Here is a 19,865-nt window from a genome sequence, read left to right on the forward strand (position 1 = left end):
CATAACTAAGATAAAAAAGCAAGAGGTTTAGAAGGGGATTTGAGGAGATTTTTCATTTTGATGGTGGTAACCTGGAATTAATGCCTGGGCAAAATGGTGAAGGTGGGAAACCTCAATCTTTGAAAATGGTCTGTTTCTTGCATCCTAGTTCTGATGAGCCCATAAATGGAAAGCTTTAACTATTATTCGCCTTTTACCAATGCTATTTCAATTCTGTACAACCAAGCATTTATTTTGATCCAGATACAAGCCTCCTCCTTTCAGGATTTTATAAATAAATACCTACACTTTCATACTTTTTGGTTACAGCCTGGAATTCAGAAAGTGTAATGAACAAAATTAGTCATCTTTGACATCCTAAGTCAAATTTTAAAGAAATTAAACTGTACATTTTTGGATGAAGTGTGAAAAACAATGCATATCCCAAGTTACAATTGCATTTCAATATTTGCACTCTTACTGCCTTTAGTATATAAAGCTACCTTCTTCAAAGTGCAAGCAAACTTTAGACAAAAAAAATGCTAACCCATTAGCAAGAAATCAGGATAAACAATGTTGAGCTTTTTGTCTTAAATATTTTTCATGTAACACCACTAAACAAACTCAATGTTTGAAACAGCCCAGTGCTTTTCTCATACTTTTCTTCCTGCATTGTCGGTGTAGTTGTAAAATCATGTGCCAAAACCCGACAGGTCAAGTAACAGTTGCTAACAATACCTTGCAGTTTTAAAAAAAATATAAGCAGGTGGTGCTGTCAGGATCCTATTCTATGTTAAACAAAGAACAAAGAAAATTTACAGCTCATGAACAGGCCCATCAGCCCTCTAAGCCAGTGCTGATCCAAATCCACTGTCTAAACCTATCGCCCAATTGCTAAGGATCTGTATCCCTCTGCTCCCCACCTACTGATGCATCTGTCCAGACACGCTTTAAAAGGAATCTACCATGCCTGCCCCTACTACCTCCGCTAGTGATGCATTCCAGGGCATCTACCCCCCTCTGTACACTTTCCGCATGTATCCAACTTAAACTTTTCACCTCCCATCTTGAACACGTGACCTCTCATTGCTGAATCCCTCACCCTGGTAACATGGCAACCAGAACTGTACACCATATTCCAAATGTGGCCGAAACAAAGTCTTGTACAACTTTAACATGACCTGCCAGCTCTTATACTCAATACCCCATTCCACGAAGGCAAGTATACTATATGCCTTCTTAACCACTCTATCCACCTGGGCAGCCACCTTCAGGGTACAATGGACCTGAACTCCCAGATCTCTTTTGGAATATTGTATGCAATCCCAGTCTCCCTGCTATAGGAAGGATGTTGTGAAACTAGAAAAGGTTCAGAAAAGATTTACAAGGATATTGTCAGAGTTGGAGGGTTTGAGCTATTGGGAGAAGTTAAATGGGCTGGGGCTATTTTCCCTGGAGCATCGAAGGCTGAGAAGTGACCTTGGAGGTTTAGAAAACCATGAGGGGCATGGATAGGGTGGATAGACAAGATCTAGTCCCAAGGAGAGGAGAGTCCAAAACTAGGGGACATCAGTTTAAAAATGGGAAAGATTTAAAAAAGGACGCAAGGGGCAACTTTTTCATGCAGTGTATGGAATGAACTGCTCAAGGTGGTAGTGGAGACAGGTACAATTACATCATTTAAAATGTATCTGCTGGTGTCTCACAAAAGGGAGGGTTTAGAGGGATATGGGGGCATGTGCAACTAGATTAGGTTAGGATATCTGATCAACATAGACAGGATGGACCAAAGGATTGGATTCTGTGCTGTGTAGCTCTATGACTATGTACAACAGTGCCCTCAACAATATTTTGGGAACAATGCTGGCACTATTTATTACACACCTGCTTTTTCAGCTAAATGATATTGCAACGACTACTAGTTTGCAGAAATTGCATCCAAATTGTATACTAAGAAAATTGTCGGCTTTTACCTAATTCAAGGATTTATCATAGAAACAGACTAGTGTATTAACAAATACATTTTTAGCTTGCCAATACATTCACAGTTTGTAATGCAAAAATTATTAACACTATTCATTTAGGTCAGAGTCAGAGTCAATCACATGTAATTGAAGTGCATTTGCAAAGCATTAGTGTTTTTGGGTTGTAAGCATAATTAGGAAACAAAAAGGAGCACCTAATACTGTCAAAATCACAGACGTCACTATTCCTTAAAGTTACTAGTTGGCAAAATTTGTCAACACCAGTCTAAGATATTTTTTCCTGCACCCCAAAAGTTACATGAAATGAAACGCAATTTGGACAGAAGCAAGCACTATATTCACACTCAAAAAAACTAAGCTGCTTTCACATTTAATGATCAGTTCTATTTTGGTTCCGATTTATATTATACAGTTAGAAATGCATAGTTCAGAAAACAATGAGTCTTTTTGAAAGTAACACTATCATTGTGGGTGCTAGTTATTCAAACATTTAACTGGGACACAAGGCTCCTTTTTTGTTAGGCAGACTAACTGAAGCTTGCAAATCCAACTCTTTCAGAAATCAACAAAAAAATCATTACTCTTATTCCCATTAGAATTTTTTTTATGATGGCAGTTACTGGTATAGCTGGTTGCCTAGAAATGACAAAACAGATTCAAATTAGGCTAATCAGTTTAAATTATATCCTGAAAAATACCAAACTCCAATTCAATTTGAATTTAGTATGTTGACAATCTTAAAATTTAAAAAGAATGACATAGAGGCTTTAGAGGATAAGACCGGGGAAAATTGAACAGTTGAGAGTAAAACTGCCAAGCTACCAGCATGTAAAGATTGCCTGAAAAATAGCTCTCTTAAAAAGGTACCTTTATCAATCAGTAACCTGTGAAGCAGAATCCCTAAGAAGAAAAGGTGACAGGAATACAGAGAAAACTAAAAGCTGCCTGGTTGGGGTAAGTAGTGTTGTTTTGTAAACCTTAATTGGGGGTTTTATCAGACTACTATTATAGAAGGGAAAGTAAAAGATAGGTTAGATGAAGTAGTTGTAAATAGTTGTTAGTTAATTATTCTCTGCTATACTTTAAGAAATAAAGTTGTTCTTTTTACTTTAAATGGTTCTGGGCCCCTCGAATTTTCATAGATTACTGCAAGGGATAAGTCTTTTTTGTATTGCTGCTTTAAATTGAGCAGGTGTATTTACCCCATGTCATAATAAAAGCATTTACAAACATTAAGGTCAGTACAAAATATCTTACTATGTAATCTCGTGTGTTTTCATACAGGTTAATAATCTATTTTAGCTACCTGCAACTCAGAGGACCTTGTCCAGAATCTTGTGTTATCACTCACTTCACAACCCTTCAGAGAACATTGGATTTTCTGGTGTGTTAACTGTAATTATTTTATAGCAGTTGCACAACAGCTCGGCTAATGCAGCAGTTGACTTGTTTACCTTGACAGTTCTTCTCAGTAAGGCTCTTAATTCCAAATCCCATTATTGAACCTTCCCAAAAGCATTACCCCATCCACCCACTTGTGTTGTACCTGCTTAACTGGACAGCCTAATGCACTGGACAAATGGTTCAGGACAATCCACCATTGAAGTAGGTGTTGATTACAAGTGAAGTAGATTAAAATAATTTATGTATTAAGCATGCAGGCTATCTTGGTTTTCAATGAAAGGCTTAACCTCTTGCAGCATCCTACATTTTTGAACATCATTTTGCCTTAAAATTACCTTGACCAGATAGCAAATTTAGCAGAACAATTTCCCTTCACAGTCTGGCTACTTAAGCTCTTAGGAAGGGTTTAAGTCAAGGAAGACTAGATATATTTTTTTTAAAAAAGGAGATCCAAAGAAATAGGGAACTCTTCTACCATTCATCCAGAGATAACTTGTTCTGAAAACTGCTAACTCCTCAGTCCTTTGTTTAGTCCCAAATTACATCCTCACTGGTTCAAGCTAGGCTGAGTATTAAAATTCCAGCCTGTGAAGAAGTTCATTCATGGTCAACCAGTTTCAGCATCCTGTTGGAATGCAAACTCCACCTTAATACTCAAAACTCTGGGGGTAGGTTCAGGTAGGTGTCCGATATAAGTTATTAAATTCATGTCTGTGCTCTAATTTTCATAAAGCAAGCACCATGTAATAGACAAAGCATTGGACTTAAGGTTGAAGGTTATAGAGGTTTTAATCAAATCTGTGGTTCACATGACAAGATATTCAAATATACCTGCAACTGTCCACGCCAGACAGACCAATTCGGCTCTTCAACACCGAAATTTGCTAATGAGTAAGTTTTTCCATGGCCAAGCTGCCAAACATAACTGTATCTTTAGGACAATGCAGGGGTGAAACTTAAGAGTATTCAAGAAATGGCACATGATGTCTTAGTTTTTTTTTGTGAGGGCATCCATGGAATCAATAAATCAAAAGCTCCTACCCCAGAGGTCTTGAGTTTTTGGACAATACAGGCAAAAATGAGAATAAAATGACTGTTTTATGGACAAATCAGTCCTGAAAGAAAGAGTCAAAAAAGGGGTTGATATTATACTATAGATGAACTCAACATTTGTAAGGCTCAAAAAAGATTTTTGCTGCTGAATTCACCATATGGATAACAATGATTGAAACAGACCAAGAGGAACAGGTGTCTTTTGACATATTTAGAAAAAGAGTACATACATGCTCAGGATAGAAAATCTAGCTATGACAAAAAACAAATACGTTCTGTGGCACAACTACAAGTGCAACCATTTAAAGACAATATTTTTCCTGAAATTAATTTCTGTTCCATGTGATTAAACCATTTAAAAAAGTAAAAGAAATCAATTTTATTAACTCAATTCATTACGGGATCCAGTCAATCATGCCTACTCCCAGCACTCAGGTTTGCCAAAATCTTTTCCTAAGATTCCCTTCAAATTAAATTAGCAACAATTGGTCAGTGATATATATAAGGATGGGCAGTAAACACTATTCAATCGCCCACTCTTTAAAGTTTTTTTTAAAATGAGGGGGTAGAGGGAGCTAAAACTTTATTGCACTGATGCTGTTATTCATTTTAATTAAAATTTTATTCTCACTGCTTTGAAATTTGACACATCTTCAAATTCATAAATGCCATCCAGGAATGGAAGGACAGCAATAAGCATCAGGCAATTATGGTCCCAAATAAATAGCAAAATAATGTTGGAAAAACTTTAGTAGCACGTGTTGAGAGAAAGAGGTAACTTCTAATTGTTGTTGTGAAAGGTCATGTTATGCAAGGGGTTCAGGACATTCAAGCAATGATGGTCAGAGCTGCACATTATGAAAAATGTCAATACTAGGAGGGTCAACCAAGTTGGAATGGATTTGATTTAGTATTGTTATGTGTACTGAGGTACAGTGGGGGAAAAAAAGCATTATGGGCCCTAGAGGCAGATCAAACCATACAAATGCAGCAAGGTAACAACACAATGCAGAATAAGATGTTACAGCTGAGGAGGGGTAGAGACATGGATCAACATTAACATTTGAGGGATCCATTCAAAAATCTGATAACACCAGCTGTTCTTGAATCTATTTGTAAGTGTACACAAACTTTTACAATCTCCTGCCCAACAGGAGAGGGAGGAATAGAGTATAATCAGGCTGGAGAGTCTTAATGTTGGTTGCTTTCGAGATAACAGGAAGCATAATTGAAGTCAATGGATGAGAGGCTGGTTTGCATGATGGAGTAGACTGTGTTTATGACTGTAGTTCCTTGCAGACTTGGGAAAAGCAGTTACCATACCACACTGAATCCAGATAGGATGCTTTCTATGGTGCATCTATAAAAATTGGTAAGAGACTATGTGGTCATGCCGAATTTCCTTAGCCTATGGAGAGGCATTGCTGTGCTTCCTTGACTTATTGTCAATGAGTGTGGATCAGGACAGATTGTTGGTGATCATCACTCCAAAGAACTTGACCCTTTCAAACATCTCTAGCTCAGCACTGGTCCATGCAAACCAAGATGTCTGTCCATGCTAACCCCATTTCCCTGCACTTGGCGCATTTCCTTCTAATCCTTTCCTATCCACATATTTTTGAATCACTAAACTATTGTTCATGTAAACTGATCATAATCTGCTCTGGATTCAAAGTGATGGCTCCTGGCAAGTTATAGCAGAAACCTGAGAATATATTTAATCCAAAAAGGTGAATCCAACATTCTATGCCCTATGTATTGATAAGCATGACAGCAATCCTCAAGATTTTTGGCAGATATTCTCTGCACACAAATTTATTTTCATCTCCACCATGTATTTCTGACCCCTCCAAAATCCTAAGTCTAAAATTAGAGGATTTACATCTAAAAGGGGAGGGGGAAAAAAATTTAAAAAGAAATTACCGAGAGGTAATTTCTTTCACACAGAGGGTGCTGCATGTGGAATGAGTTGCTACTGGAGATGGTGGAGGCTGGTACAAGTACAAATAAAAGGTATCTCGATGGGTACATGAATAGTAAGGGTTTAGAGGAATATGGGCCAAATGGGACCAGATTTATTCAGGATATCTGGTCAACATGGACGTGTTGGACCAAAAAAGGTCTATTTTCACACTGTACAGCTCTATGACTATGTGCAGGAGTGATTGGTATACAGGACTTGGATAGGACCTGAGCAGCTGAGACTTTAATGACTTCAGATTTATTGCAGGTAAAATGTGAGGGGCCAGCTCAGAGTATATTGAAAATTAGAACGTTAAGACGTAACAAAAGGGACAGATGGAGGGTTTCAGCAACAGAGAAGCTGAGGTAGGTGATGTCAGATGTTATGAGAAGTGGAAACATTTGGTCTTAATGGATGATATGGTCACATATAGTGCCATGGCTTTGAAAAGTCTGGTCAGGTACAGGCATTCATGAGGAAGGTGGATAAGTATATGGTCCCTACTAAAAACATCCTCTCAATATTTAGCTGAACAAATTTTCTACTGATCCAGTATTGTGCATTGGGACAAAAAAAAAGTCTGACAAAATCAGAGATAAATGAGGGAGTCCTGAAAAAGGGGTGGGAGGGATAAAATTAGAGGTTGTAAGTGTACATACCAAAACTGTGAAATTTTCGGTGAATGAATAACTTGAGAACAAAACATTAATTTCTAGACATTAATTATAGGATGAATAAGCCAGACCTTTCAGACAGGTAACAAATTATAACCAACTTAGTTGAATTTCAAATTTTTTGCTTGCAGAAGTATCAGACAGGATCAAACTGCCCTTCATCCTTACTAACAATTATGGCAGCACAACAACCATTTAGCTTCTTTCCAAAGCACTGATTTTAAAAGATTTTTTTAAAAAACTCATTTACTTAAAATTGTAAAATAATATTTATTTACTGCAGCATTATCCAAGGTCGATCTGGAATAATATGGTAAATTTGACTGCATTTCCAAATGAAAGTTATGTAACTGACATACTGCAAAAACGTGTGCAAAATAGGTTTGAAGAAAGAAGGCCATTAATCACATTTAAACTCCTCTTTCCAGAGCAAACCACCACTCCTGCTATGTACCTCTAAATGAGTCCAGTACCATGCACTCTGTCATTTTTCCTAACAACACATTCCAGCTGACTTTCTGTAAATAAATAATTACTCCCATTTATATTAACTTGACTTTCATAGCCTTGACCCTACACTACAGCCATTGGACCACATATGTTTTTAAATTCAGCTACAGGCTTTGAAACTTAAAACATTCAAAATCAGAGCCTGAGATTATCAAGACAGTCTGCATAGTTTATTCTTATCTTATTTCACACACCTGACCTGAAGCTACTAAACAGAACTACTTATGAGTCAAACAAAATAAGCAGCAAGTGACAGAAAGTTCAGACCTCAGCTCTAGAACCCTGCTACATCCAGTCATAAATGGTCAGCAATTAAATTCACTGGAGGAGGAAGCTCCACAAATATCCCCTCCTCCTCAAAATGATCAGGAAGATCACACAGCATTAAAAAAAAGAAAGAAGCAATCGCAGCAATCTTTAGCTGTAAGTATCTAGTTAAGGACCTATCCCTGCCTCCTCCAGTGGTGCCAACAGACTTTTCAGTCAATTCAATACACACTATATGATAAAGAAATTAGCAAATTTTGCGAAGTTTTGTAGCTCAGGTTGAGGTTTTGGATATAGGTTTGCTCGCTGAGCTGAAAAGGTTCATTTTTAGATGTTTCACCACCATACTAGGTAGCATCTTCAGTAAGCCTCCAGACGAAGCACTGCTGGTGTTTCCTGCTTTCTATTTATATGTTTGGGTTTCCTTAGGTTGGTGATGACATTTCCTATGAAAAGACATCATTGTAGGAAATGATATTGTCATGGTGACATCACCAACCCAAGGAAACCTAAACATATAAATAGAAAGCAAGAAACACCAACGGTGCTTCTCCAGAGGCTCACTCACAGTGTTACTTAATATGGGGACGAAACATCTGAAAATGAAACTTCCAGCTCAGCGAGCAAACCTACATCCATATCAAGAAATGCTTAGAGTTACTAGCTATTGTAAAGGCTATGGGCCCTGACAACATTCTAGCAATAGTACTGAAGACTTGTGCTCCAGAGCATGCTGCTTTCCTAGCTAAGCTGTTCCAGTAATTACAAAACTGACATATTCAACTATGTACAGAATTACCCAGGTATGTTCTGTACACAAAAAGAACAAATCTAACTCATCCAATTATTGCCCCAGTCTACTCTATCATTAGTAAAAAGTGTTGGAAGGTGTCATCAAGCAGTACCTGTTCACTGACACCAGTCTGAGTTCTAACAGGGCTACTCACCTCCTAACCTCATTCCAGACTTCGAGTTAAGAGAATCGCATCAAGGAGCTCTAGCAAAACTGAAATGAAGGGGTATCAGAGCAACCTCTCTGCTGGTTGGAGTCATGCCTGGCACATAGGAAGATTATGCAGTTGGAGGACAGATATCTCAGGAGATGTCCTTGGAAGAGTTCCTCAGAAGAGGGTCCTAGGCCCAACCACCTCCAGCTGCTTCATTAATGACCTTGCTTACATTATAAAAAGAACTAGGGATAGTCACCAGTGACTGCACATGTTCAGCACCATTCGTAACTTCTCAGACATTGACAGTCCCTGCTCAAATGCAATAAGACCTGGACAGTATCCAGTTTGGGCTCAAGTAACGATTGGCACTACAAATGCCAGGCAATAACCACCTCCAATGAGACAATATAACCACCACCCCATGGCATTCAAACAGTGTTACCATCACCAAATTCCTCACTATCAACATTGTGGGGGTTATCAGCCAGCGTTGTGAAGGATGGGACTGGCTCCATCGCCACAGAATGGATCTACAGGTTAGCCCAATCCATATCACTAAGGCTCATTGGACAGAACCTTCCAAATCCATGACCATTTCCATATCGAAGAATAAAGGACAGTAGATACATCACCACCTGCAAGTTCCCCTATCAATCATTACCATCCTGACTTGGAAATATGCTTCCTTCAGTGTCACTGGGTCAAAATCCTGGAATTCCCTTCCTTGGCATTGTGGGTCTACAGCACATTAACTGCAGCAGTTTTAAGGCAGCAGCTCAGTATCACCTTCTCACGGTCAATTAGGGATGGGCAATTTGTATTCCCCATGGAAAGATTCAGAATGGCTTAGTGACTAATTACTGCATTCAGCTACAAGAAAATACAGAATTGCTACTTCTGGTTTTGCATAGAGGATCTTAATGTCACATAGTTGGAAAACATTGTAACAAAACAGCTCCAGCAAGACCTCTGGTTTGAGCAGTTAGGTTACCCAAGTAGGGATTGGGTGCAGAACTGCTTGTAGGCATCATCTGGGGTGTTAAAAGATAGCAACATCAAAAAGTGCATTGCATCATAGGAGGATTAACCAAAAGAGTAGGCTAAGAGAAACAAAAACATCACCTATGACAAGGCAGCTTTTCCAGTAGTACCCATTAAATATTTCGATCAGTAATTTCATTAAAATTTGTGAACTCACTGCATAAAAATCCTTACCTGTTATCTTTCTGGCTTGTTCAGGAACTCTGAAGCCAGTTTTGTGACCAACAACTGACATTACATTTAAGCAAAAATTTTAACATAACTTTACATAGGAAAATCAGCACACTCCCTTGTGTAATTTGTATCCAGTAGACGAATGGCTTTTTATGATTGGATCTTTTCCCGGCTAGAAATTATAATGTAACTAAACGGCTGAAATACAAACAAATTAATTTGTTTGAAATTACACCTAATTAGATATATAGGTTCAATCACCTTGTTTATCTGGTTACATCCTCTGAACAGCCTTTGAAAATGACGACACAAAAGGCGCCACGTAAATCTAAATGGTTACAGTTGTATCAAATGTTGCAAACAATCTGTGGGGGTGGCCACAGCAGGGTGAAGGAGGGATGGAGCTTTTGGCAAGACTGATGAAACATTCTCTACTTCCCAATGTTTAACTCAAGGAAATAGTGGTCAATCCATATCTGAAATATTGGATAAGCAGTTTGACAAGGCAAAGACAAATGGAGAGATAGCACACACCACAGAAAACGGCCCTTCAATTCAAGGCCAGACAAAAAAAAAAGAAAAAAAAAATCATCCAACTATCAGAAACCCATTATCAAACACTTGACCCATAGCCTTGTATGTCTTGCATTACAGGTGTATATCTAAAAACTTCCAAAGTATGTTTTTACCTCTCCCTCCCATACAGACAGTGAGTTCCAGATTCCCACCACCCTCTAGCTGAAAGAATTTTTCCTCATATCGCCTCCTGACCCTTACCTTAAACCTATGGCTTGATCACTCCACCAAGAGAAACATTTCTTCCTGTCTATGCCCATCAATTTTAGTGATATCAATCAGGCCTCAATCTCTCCAATCATACGCACTCCAAAGAAAACAAACCTAGTCTATCCAATCTCTTAACTAGAATTGTCCAATCCAGGCTACATTCTTGTAAATTTCCTCTGCATCCTCTCCAAAGCAATCACATCCTTCCTATAAATGTGGATACCAGAATTGCATGTAATCGTCAGTGCAAGGGCTAACTATTTTAATCCAGTTCCAACAAACTTCTGGTTTTAAACTCTATACCTCAGCTAATAAAGGCAAGTATCCCATATGCTTTCTTAACCACTTCTGGTCCCACTATCTTAAGGGACCAGTGAACATGCTTCAGATCCTCAGTGCTTCCCAGGGTCCGAGCATTCATGTATTCCTTTTCCTTGTTTGTCCTGCCGTAGTGCATCACCACTCATTTATCCAGATTGAATTCCATTTACCACTGATCAGCCCACCTACATCCTTCTGTAATCTATCCTCTAAAGCTATCCTTGCTATTTACCTACCCAATATTCATATCAGCAAGTGGATGATCAACCCTCATCAAAACCATGCTGACTTTCCTTGATTAATTCCTGCCTATCCAACAGATTAATTCTGCCCAAGAACTTGTCTTCTCAGTAGTTTCCCATCACAGAGGCTAGATTGACAGGCCTGTAGTTTCAGTTTGTCTCTTGCTCCCTTCTTGAATAACTGTGCCACACTGGCTGTCCTCCAGTGTCTCTCCTGTGGCCAGGGAGGAATTGGAAATATAGTTGCCATCACTCCAGTTATTTCCTCCCTTGCCTTATTTCAACAACCTGGGATACATTTCACCGTGCCCTGGTAATTTATCTACTTTTAAGCCTGCCAGATCACTCAGAACATCCTCTATACTAACTGCTTCAAGTATACCACAGTCCTTTCCCCTGATTTCTATAATCACATCATCCCTCTCAATACTGAATACTGACCAAGTATTCACTTAGAACATGACCTACATCCTCTGTCTGCACACACAAAGTTACCAGGAGTCCTCAATGGACCCTCCTCATCTTTTAATCTTTTGTGTACTTATGAAATAACTTAAAAGGCAAGTAAATCAAGAAAATCTGTTCATGACTTTAAAAAATGTTGTTTCCCTTGCACATCTGTACTTCTCTCAGGCTTCTACTACTTTGCTATTTTAATTCCTCAGTACCTGCAATAAGCTTTCTTTATCCAATCCCAAGTATCTCGATCTAGGTTCACAGGATTTGCTGGACCCACCTTTTGTCTTTATTGACGAGGTCATCCCTCTAGTCCCCCTATTTCCTTCTTAAAAGGTGTTCAATTGCCCTGACAGATTTAGGTAAGAAATACCAGATCACAAGCCACTCTGGCCAAATCACACTTTGATCTCATTAAAATTAGCCTTCTCCCAGTTTAGAACTTAGATTTCAGTCTCATCATCACCTTTTTCCAAAAGAACAAACTTTGAAAATAATAAAGTTATGACTGCTTTCTGCAAAACGCTCCCCCACTAATAAGGTCAACCATCATTACCAAAGCTTGAGTCTCCTCCCTTGTAAGGCCTTCTCCATTCTGGTTTTTAAAAAAAAACTCTCCGAGGTGCATTTGAAGGTATCCACTCCCTCTAAACATTTTGACCATGTGGTTTCATTCTTTTCAGCTGCAACCTGCTCAATGCCCAGTTTTGGTTCTGCCAGCCCCATTCAGCTCCTGATCTCATTACAGCCTTAGTTCAAAAATGGACAAAGAGCCAAATTCCAGAGGTGAGGTGAGAGTGGCAGCCAATGACATCAAGCATTCAACCAAGTGTGGCATCAAGGAGCCCTGGCAAAACTGAAATCAATGGTATCGGGGGCAAACTCTCCACTGGTTAGTCATACCTGACACATAGGAAGATGGTTATAGAGTCATAGAGATGTACAGCATGAAAACAGCTTCGGTCCAGCCCGTCCATGCCGACCAGATAACCCAACCCAATCTAGTCCCATCTGCCAGCACCCAGCCTATATCTCTCCAATCTCTTTCTATTCATCTACCCAGCTGAAAATGTGTTGCTGGTTAAAGCGCAGCAGGTCAGACAGCATCCAAGGAACAGGAAATTCGACGTTTCGGGCATAAGCCCTTCATCAGGAATGGTTCCTGATGAAGGGCTTATGCCCGAAACGTCGAATTTCCTGTTCCTTGGATGCTGCCTGACCTGCTGCATTTAACCGGCAACACATTTTCAGCTCTGATCTCCAGCATCAGCAGACCTCACTTTTTATTCATTTACCCATCCAAATGCCTCTTAAATGTTGCAATTGTACCAGCCTCCACCACATCCTCTGGCAGCTCATTCCATACATGTACCACCCTCTGTGTGAAAATGTTGCCCCTTAAGTCTCTTTTTATATCTTTCCCCTCTCATCCTAAACCTATGCCCTCTAGTTCTGGACTCCCCGACACCAGGGAAAAGATTTTGCCTATTTACCCTATCCATGCCCCTCAATTTTGTAAACCTTTATAAAGGTCACCTCTCAGCCTCCGACGCTGCAGGGAAAACAGCCCCAACCTGTTTAGCCCCTCCCTATAGCTCAAATCCTCCAACCCTGGCAACACCTTTGTAGATTTTTTTCTGAACCCTTTCAAGTTTCACAACATCTTTCCAATAGGAAGGAGACCAGAATTGCACGCAATATTCCAACAGTGGCCAAACCAATTTCCTGTACAGCTGCAACATGACCTCCCAACCCCTGTACTCAATACTCTGACCAATTAAGGAAAGCATACCAAACGCCTTCTTCACTATCCTATCTACCTGTAACTCCACTTTCAAGGAGCTATGAACCTGCACTCCAAGGTCTCTTTGTTCAGCAACACTCCCACGGACCTTACCATTAAGTGTATAAGTCCTGCTAAGATTTGCTTTCCCAAAATGCAGCATCTCCCATTTATCTGAATTAACTACATCTGCCACTTCTCAGCCCATTGGCCCATCTCGTCAACAACCTGTTGTAATCTAAGGTAACCCTCTTAGCTGTCCAATTTTGGTGTTATCTCCAAACTTACTAACTGTACCTTTAATGCTTGCATCCAAATCATTTATGTAAATGACAAAAAGTAGAGGACCCAGCACCAATCCTTGTGGCACTTCACTGGTCACAGGCCTCCAGTCTGAAAAATAACCCTCCACCACCACCCTCTGTCTTCTACCTTTGAGCCAGTTCTGTATCCAAATGGCTAGCTCTCCCTGTATTCCGTGAGATCTAACCTTGCTAACCAGTCTCCCATGGGGAACCTTGTTGAATACCTTACTGAAGTTCATATAGATCATATCTACCACTCTGCCCTCAGCAATCCTCTGTTACTTTTTCAAAAAACTCAATCAAGCTTGAGAGACATGATTTCCCATGCACAAAGCGACTGACTGTGTGGAGTTTGCACGTTCTCCCCGTGTCTGCGTGGGTTTCCTCCGGGTGCTCCGGTTTCCTCCCACAGTCCAAAGATGTGCGGGTCAGGTGAACTGGCCATGCTAAATTGCCCGTAGTGTTAGGTAAGGGGTAATGTAGGGGTATGGGTGGGTTTCGCTTCGGCGGGTCGGTGTGGACTTGTTGGGCCGAAGGGCCTGTTTCTACACTGTAAGTCTAAAAAAAAAGCCATGTTGACTATCCCTAATCAGTCCTTGTCTTTCCAAATACATGTACTTTCCAAATACAAATCCTGTCTCTCAGGATTCCCTCCAACAACTTGCCCACCACCGACATCAGGCTCACTAGTCTATAGTTCCCTGGCTTGTCTTTACCACCCTTCTTAAACAGTGGCACCACGTTAGCCAACCTCCAGTCTTCCGGCACCTCACCTGTGACTATCGATGATACAAATATCTCAACAAGAGGCCCAGCAATCACTTCTCTAGCTTCCCACAGAGTTCTAGGGTACATCTGATCCGTCCTGGGGATTTATCCACCATTACCCGTTTCAAGACATCCAGCACTTCCTCCTCTGTCATCTGGACATTTTGCAAGATGTCACCATCTATTTCCCTACAGTCTCTATCTTCTATATCTTTTTTCTAGACTAGATTAGATTACTTACAGTGTGGAAACAGGCCCTTTGGCCCAACAAGTCCTCACCGACCCGCCGAAGCGCAACCCATCCAGATCCAAACACACCAGCAACATACGAGAACTTCAAGACCCATTCCCCTACATTTACCCCTTCATCTAACACTACAGGCAATTTAGCATGGCCAATTCAACTAACCTGCACATTTTGGACTGTGGGAAGAAACCAGAGCACCCGGAGGAAACCCACGCTGGCACGGGGAGAATGTGTGGAGTTTACATAATCGCCTGAGGCGGGTATTGAACCCGGGTCTCTGGTGCTGTGAGGCAGCAGTGCTAACCACTGTGCCACCCAATGTTTTTCCACAGTAAATACTGATGCAAAACACTCATTTAGTATCACACCCATTTTCTGCAGCTCCACACAAAGGCTGATATTTGAGGGGTCCTATGCTCTCCCTAGTTATCCTTTTGTCCTTAACGTATTTGTAAAATCTCTTTGGATTCTCCTTAATTCTATTTGCCAAAGCTATCTCATGTCCCCTTTTTGCCCTCCTGATTTCCCTCTTAAGTATACTCCTACTTTCTTTATACTCTTCTAAAGGACTCACTCGATCTATCCTGTCTATACCTTACATATGCTTCCTTTTTCTGAACCAAGCCCTCAAATTTCTTTAGTCATCTAGCATTCCCTTATCTACCAGCCTTTCCATTCACCCTAACAGGAATATACTTTCTCTGGATTGTCGTTATCTCATTTCTGAAGGCTTCCCATTTTCCAGCCGTCCCTTTACCTGCAGACATCTGCCCCCAGTCAGCTTTCGAAAGTTCTTGCCTAGTACCGTCAAAATTGGCCTTTCTCCAATTTAGAACTTCAACTTTTAGATCTGGTCTATCCTTTTCCATCACTATTTTAAATCTAATAGAATTATGGTCGCTGACCCCAAAGTGCTCCCCCACTGACACCTCAGTCACCTGCCCTGCCTTATTTCCCAAGAGTAGGTCAAGTTTTGCACTGTCTCTAGCAGGTACATCCACATACTGAATCAGAAAATTGTCTTGTACACACTTAACACTATGGCAGTCCTAGTCTAATGTTTGGAAACTTAAAATCCCCTACCATAACCACCTTATTATCCTGACAGATAACACAGATCTCCTTAAAAGTTTGTTTCTCAATTTCCCTCTGACTATTGGGGGGGGGGGGGGGCGGGCATAATACAATCCCAATAAAGGTGATCATCCCTTTCTTATTTCTCAGTTCCACCCAAATAACTTCCCTCGATGTATTTCCAGGAACATCTTCCCTCAGTACAGCTGTAATGCTATCCCTTATCTAAAAGGCCACTCCCCCTCCTCTCTTGCCTCCCTTCCTATCCTTCCTGTAGCATTTGTATCCTGGAACATTAAGCTGCCAATCCTGCCCATCCCTGAGCCATGTTGTAGTTGTTGGTGGTCAATAATCTCAGTTCCAGGACATCTCTGCAAGAGTTCCTCAGGGTAGTATCCTAGATCCAACTATTTTCAGTTGCTTCAACGACTTGCCCTCCAGAAGGTCAGAAGTGGGGACTGTCACCAACAATTGCACAATGCTCAACACAATTCACAGCTCCTCAGATACTGATGCAGTCCATGTTCAAATACAATATGGACAATATGCAAGCATTGGGCCAAGTGGCAAGTAACTTGCACACCACACAAATGCCAGGTTATGACCATCACCAATAAGAAAATCTAAAAAGTCCCATGACATTAAATCAAATTGTGTTACCATCACTGAATCCCCCATTAACATCCTGGGATTTACCATTAACCAGAAACTCAACTGTACTCACCATAAACATAACAGCTACAAGAGCAAGTTAGAGGCTAGGAATACCATGGCAAATAACTCACCAGCTGATTCCTCAAAACTTGTCCATCATCTAAATGCTCAGGTTAGGTGTGTGATAGAATACTCCACACTTGCCTGGATGAATGCAGCCCTAACACCACAAGAGGCTCAACACTATTCAGGACAAAGCAGCACATTTGATTGGCACCGCATCCACAGGCATCTACTTCCTCCACCACTGACGCTCAATACAGACTCCTGATACTTTCTACAAGATGCACTGCCAAAATTCACCAGAGACTCAGACAGCACCTTCCAAATCCATAATCACTTCCATTTAGAAGGACAAGTACAGCAGATGTATGGGAACAGCACCATCCCCTTCAAGTTCCCCTCTAGGCCACTCACCTGACCGACTTGGAAACATATTATCATTCCTTTACTGTCACTAGGTCAAAATCCTGGAATTCCCTAATGGTATTGAGGGTCAACCCACAGCAAATGGACTGCAGCAGTTCAAGGCTGCAGTGCACCACCATGTTCTGAAGGGCAACTAGGAACAGACAGTGCACCACCGCCTTCTGAAGGGCAACTAGGAACAGGCAATAAATGCTGGCCAGTGACCCCCACATCCCATAAATGAATTCAGCTTTCACCCAATTATTCACCTCTGGACCAATCACCAAGACCATGGAAAATCATGCACTCTTTCAAGGATTGTGTTGTACATAACTTCACTGATACTCTACAGCTAATAGGAATTTGAAGGGAAGTAATGAAGCTATTGGACCTTCAGTGTATTTGTTTGTAGAATCCAAGTGTATTACTCTTGCAACTTGGTACAACCGAACTAAATTGAAACTGGCAACAGACTTTCCCCACCTTATATCAACAGCAAGTTATTCAGCTTGCCAATAACAACAGCATAATCATAAAGGGCATCACAAAAGAATGCAATTTTTTAGGTAGGTCAAATTCCTACAACAGCCTGCTTTTTCAGCTGTGAATTGATAGTTTTTCACACAGACATATTCAAAGATTTTGTTAGTAAAATCCACTTTGCATTACAAGTAAATCACATTAAAAAGTAAAATAAAATGTAGATTAAAAGCCCAAAAAACCAAGGAAGCCACTTCAACCTACAGTATGAATATCGATATGAAACAGTTGCATATGTACAAAGTAGTAGGAGGCATCTATGACAAATTCTACAAAGAGCAAACATAAAAACAGAATAAAGCCTGAATAAAAAAATTAATAGGATGCCAGAAATTGAGCACAAGACAAGAATCCAAACAAGTTCATTTTTAATACATCACTGGAGGCCTGTCCCTTCCTTAGGAAAGGTCAGTTTTTAAACCTACGACTGCCAGGTTCATCTATATTTTATTTAACAGCTGCAGTTGAGAATCGCTCATTTTCTTTAAAAGGACCAAGCTATTCGTCTCAGTGTTTAAATTCTTTTGTTATTTTATCTCTTCCTTCCAGCCAATCAACCACATTGTTAATACCTACCACTTTTTTGTATCAGATTCCAGATTTTAGCGACGGCACCATAACTAACAGTGGCCAAACAGCCACCCCCACCAACTCGCTGGAATTCCCTCCCTAAAACTTCTCTCACCATTTAAGATTCAAAATAACATTCTCATGTGCTTCCTTTTCAACTCACCGTTGCAATCCTACACCCTCTGATACATCAAATGTTTTTCTCCACGACGTCAAAAAAGCAAACTCATTTTCATGTCATACAAATGAAAGCTGGTGCTTGTGATGATTTATTGTTTTTCATGGATTCGTGCCTCAAACCAGCAGCGTCCCCGTTCTAAGTAATAAATTTAACGATGGCGTTTTTTAATACGTAAAGTAAAACTGCACTACTAAACCCTAAGTATTTTACTCATTGTTATCGGACTGTTTATGGTGACAGATTTTAAAACAACCGAACAATATTGCACAAACAAGTAGGAACCAGCTACTGTAACTAAACACATGACTAGCCAGACTGGCAGTTGGCGTCGCCACAACAACCGTTAACGGGGGGGCGCTTTCGAATGAGTCGGTTTAATGGCTACAGGTGAATTGAAAGATGTGAGTAGAGATTCTCTGCACAGCAGCCCCCGTCAGGAACCACAACAACTTGTTACACTCGGAACAGCCGACAGTTAAAAGTACACTGCCAGCTGGTGTGAAGGCGGTTTGGTTCATCGGCACCCATGTTGTGGTGAATCCTGACCGGCACCGAACAGGCCTCGGGCTGGCAGCTAAGAAGAGGCTGCGCTCCCCTCCCTCACTCACTCACTCGGGACCACCCTCCCCATCCCAGCCACCTGTTCTTTTCCCAATCACATCCCTTACAATTACTACGAGTGTTCTTGTGAACAAACTCACTCTGCCTTTCCACATGCCGGAGATGGCCGCCCGGGACTCGGCTCAATCGGTCATTCTTCCCGCCCCGCCAGACATGACCGTCTCGTTTCCTCGTTCACGTGCGGTTTAGTTGAACTACTTTTAAAAAGCGCTGCCTTCCCACGGCTCGGTCAGAGGGGCCGCCGCATCTGGGTGGAGAGTCAGCCTGGCTCCTGATATCATTTGCATATTAAAAGGTGAAAGCTCTGCTTCTGAGGAGAGACCTCTGTTATTCCCACAAACAAAATTTTTAAGCGTGCGATTAACAGGCTGTTAGTAAATTGTCGATATCCGAGATGTACTGCCTTTTGCAACCCCCCCCCCCCCCCACCCACAGCTCTTTTCATCAGAAGGTTTAGATGTTTTTCTCTAAAATGTGATCATTGTTGTGAAAACTACCAGAAATGTCTGTTTCTTTGTGTTGAGGAAATAACACTAAAATACATAGATGTAAACCTTTCCTTTGTTTTCAAGTTTTTTTTGCAATGCCTTGAGTACAATTCGCAGTCATGTGAATAGACATTTGAGTTTGAGCAAATATTTTTAGTTTGATCATGTTTTTGAGATAAGATTCGAGTTTCCTTTTGGAAGGATTTTTTTCCCCTCCTTGTAGTATAGGAATACAGATCTTCGGGGCGGGTGGAACTGGTACAATTATGGATAGCTGGGTGGGGTGCAGTTAGAATTTGTTGCAAAACATGAATCTTCCAGATTTCACCCTCTTCCAAGTTTGCTTTTGTCCTCTACGTTG

General features: G+C 40.7%; 1 protein-coding gene across 6 annotated transcripts in view; it reads right to left on the bottom strand.

The window, feature by feature from the left end:
* Positions 1-19,337, bottom strand: part of LOC132816471 (spermatogenesis-associated protein 13-like) — a 241,377-nt gene extending 222,040 nt beyond the window's left edge. For 5 of the 6 annotated variants that reach the window (XR_009644802.1, XM_060826096.1, XM_060826097.1 and 2 more), the window contains exon 1: positions 19,097-19,337. Coding sequence is in view for 2 of the 6 variants with exons in the window: in XM_060826096.1 (XP_060682079.1) it covers positions 19,097-19,111 (15 nt within the window). In the remaining 4 variants the exon portion in view is untranslated. The remainder of the gene's footprint in view (positions 1-19,096) is intronic. The other variant, XM_060826100.1, reaches the window with a different exon arrangement.
* Positions 19,338-19,865: the final 528 nt, after the last annotated feature.

This window comes from Hemiscyllium ocellatum, chromosome 6 (assembly GCF_020745735.1).
Source record: "Hemiscyllium ocellatum isolate sHemOce1 chromosome 6, sHemOce1.pat.X.cur, whole genome shotgun sequence".
Taxonomy (NCBI): Eukaryota; Metazoa; Chordata; class Chondrichthyes; order Orectolobiformes; family Hemiscylliidae; genus Hemiscyllium; species Hemiscyllium ocellatum.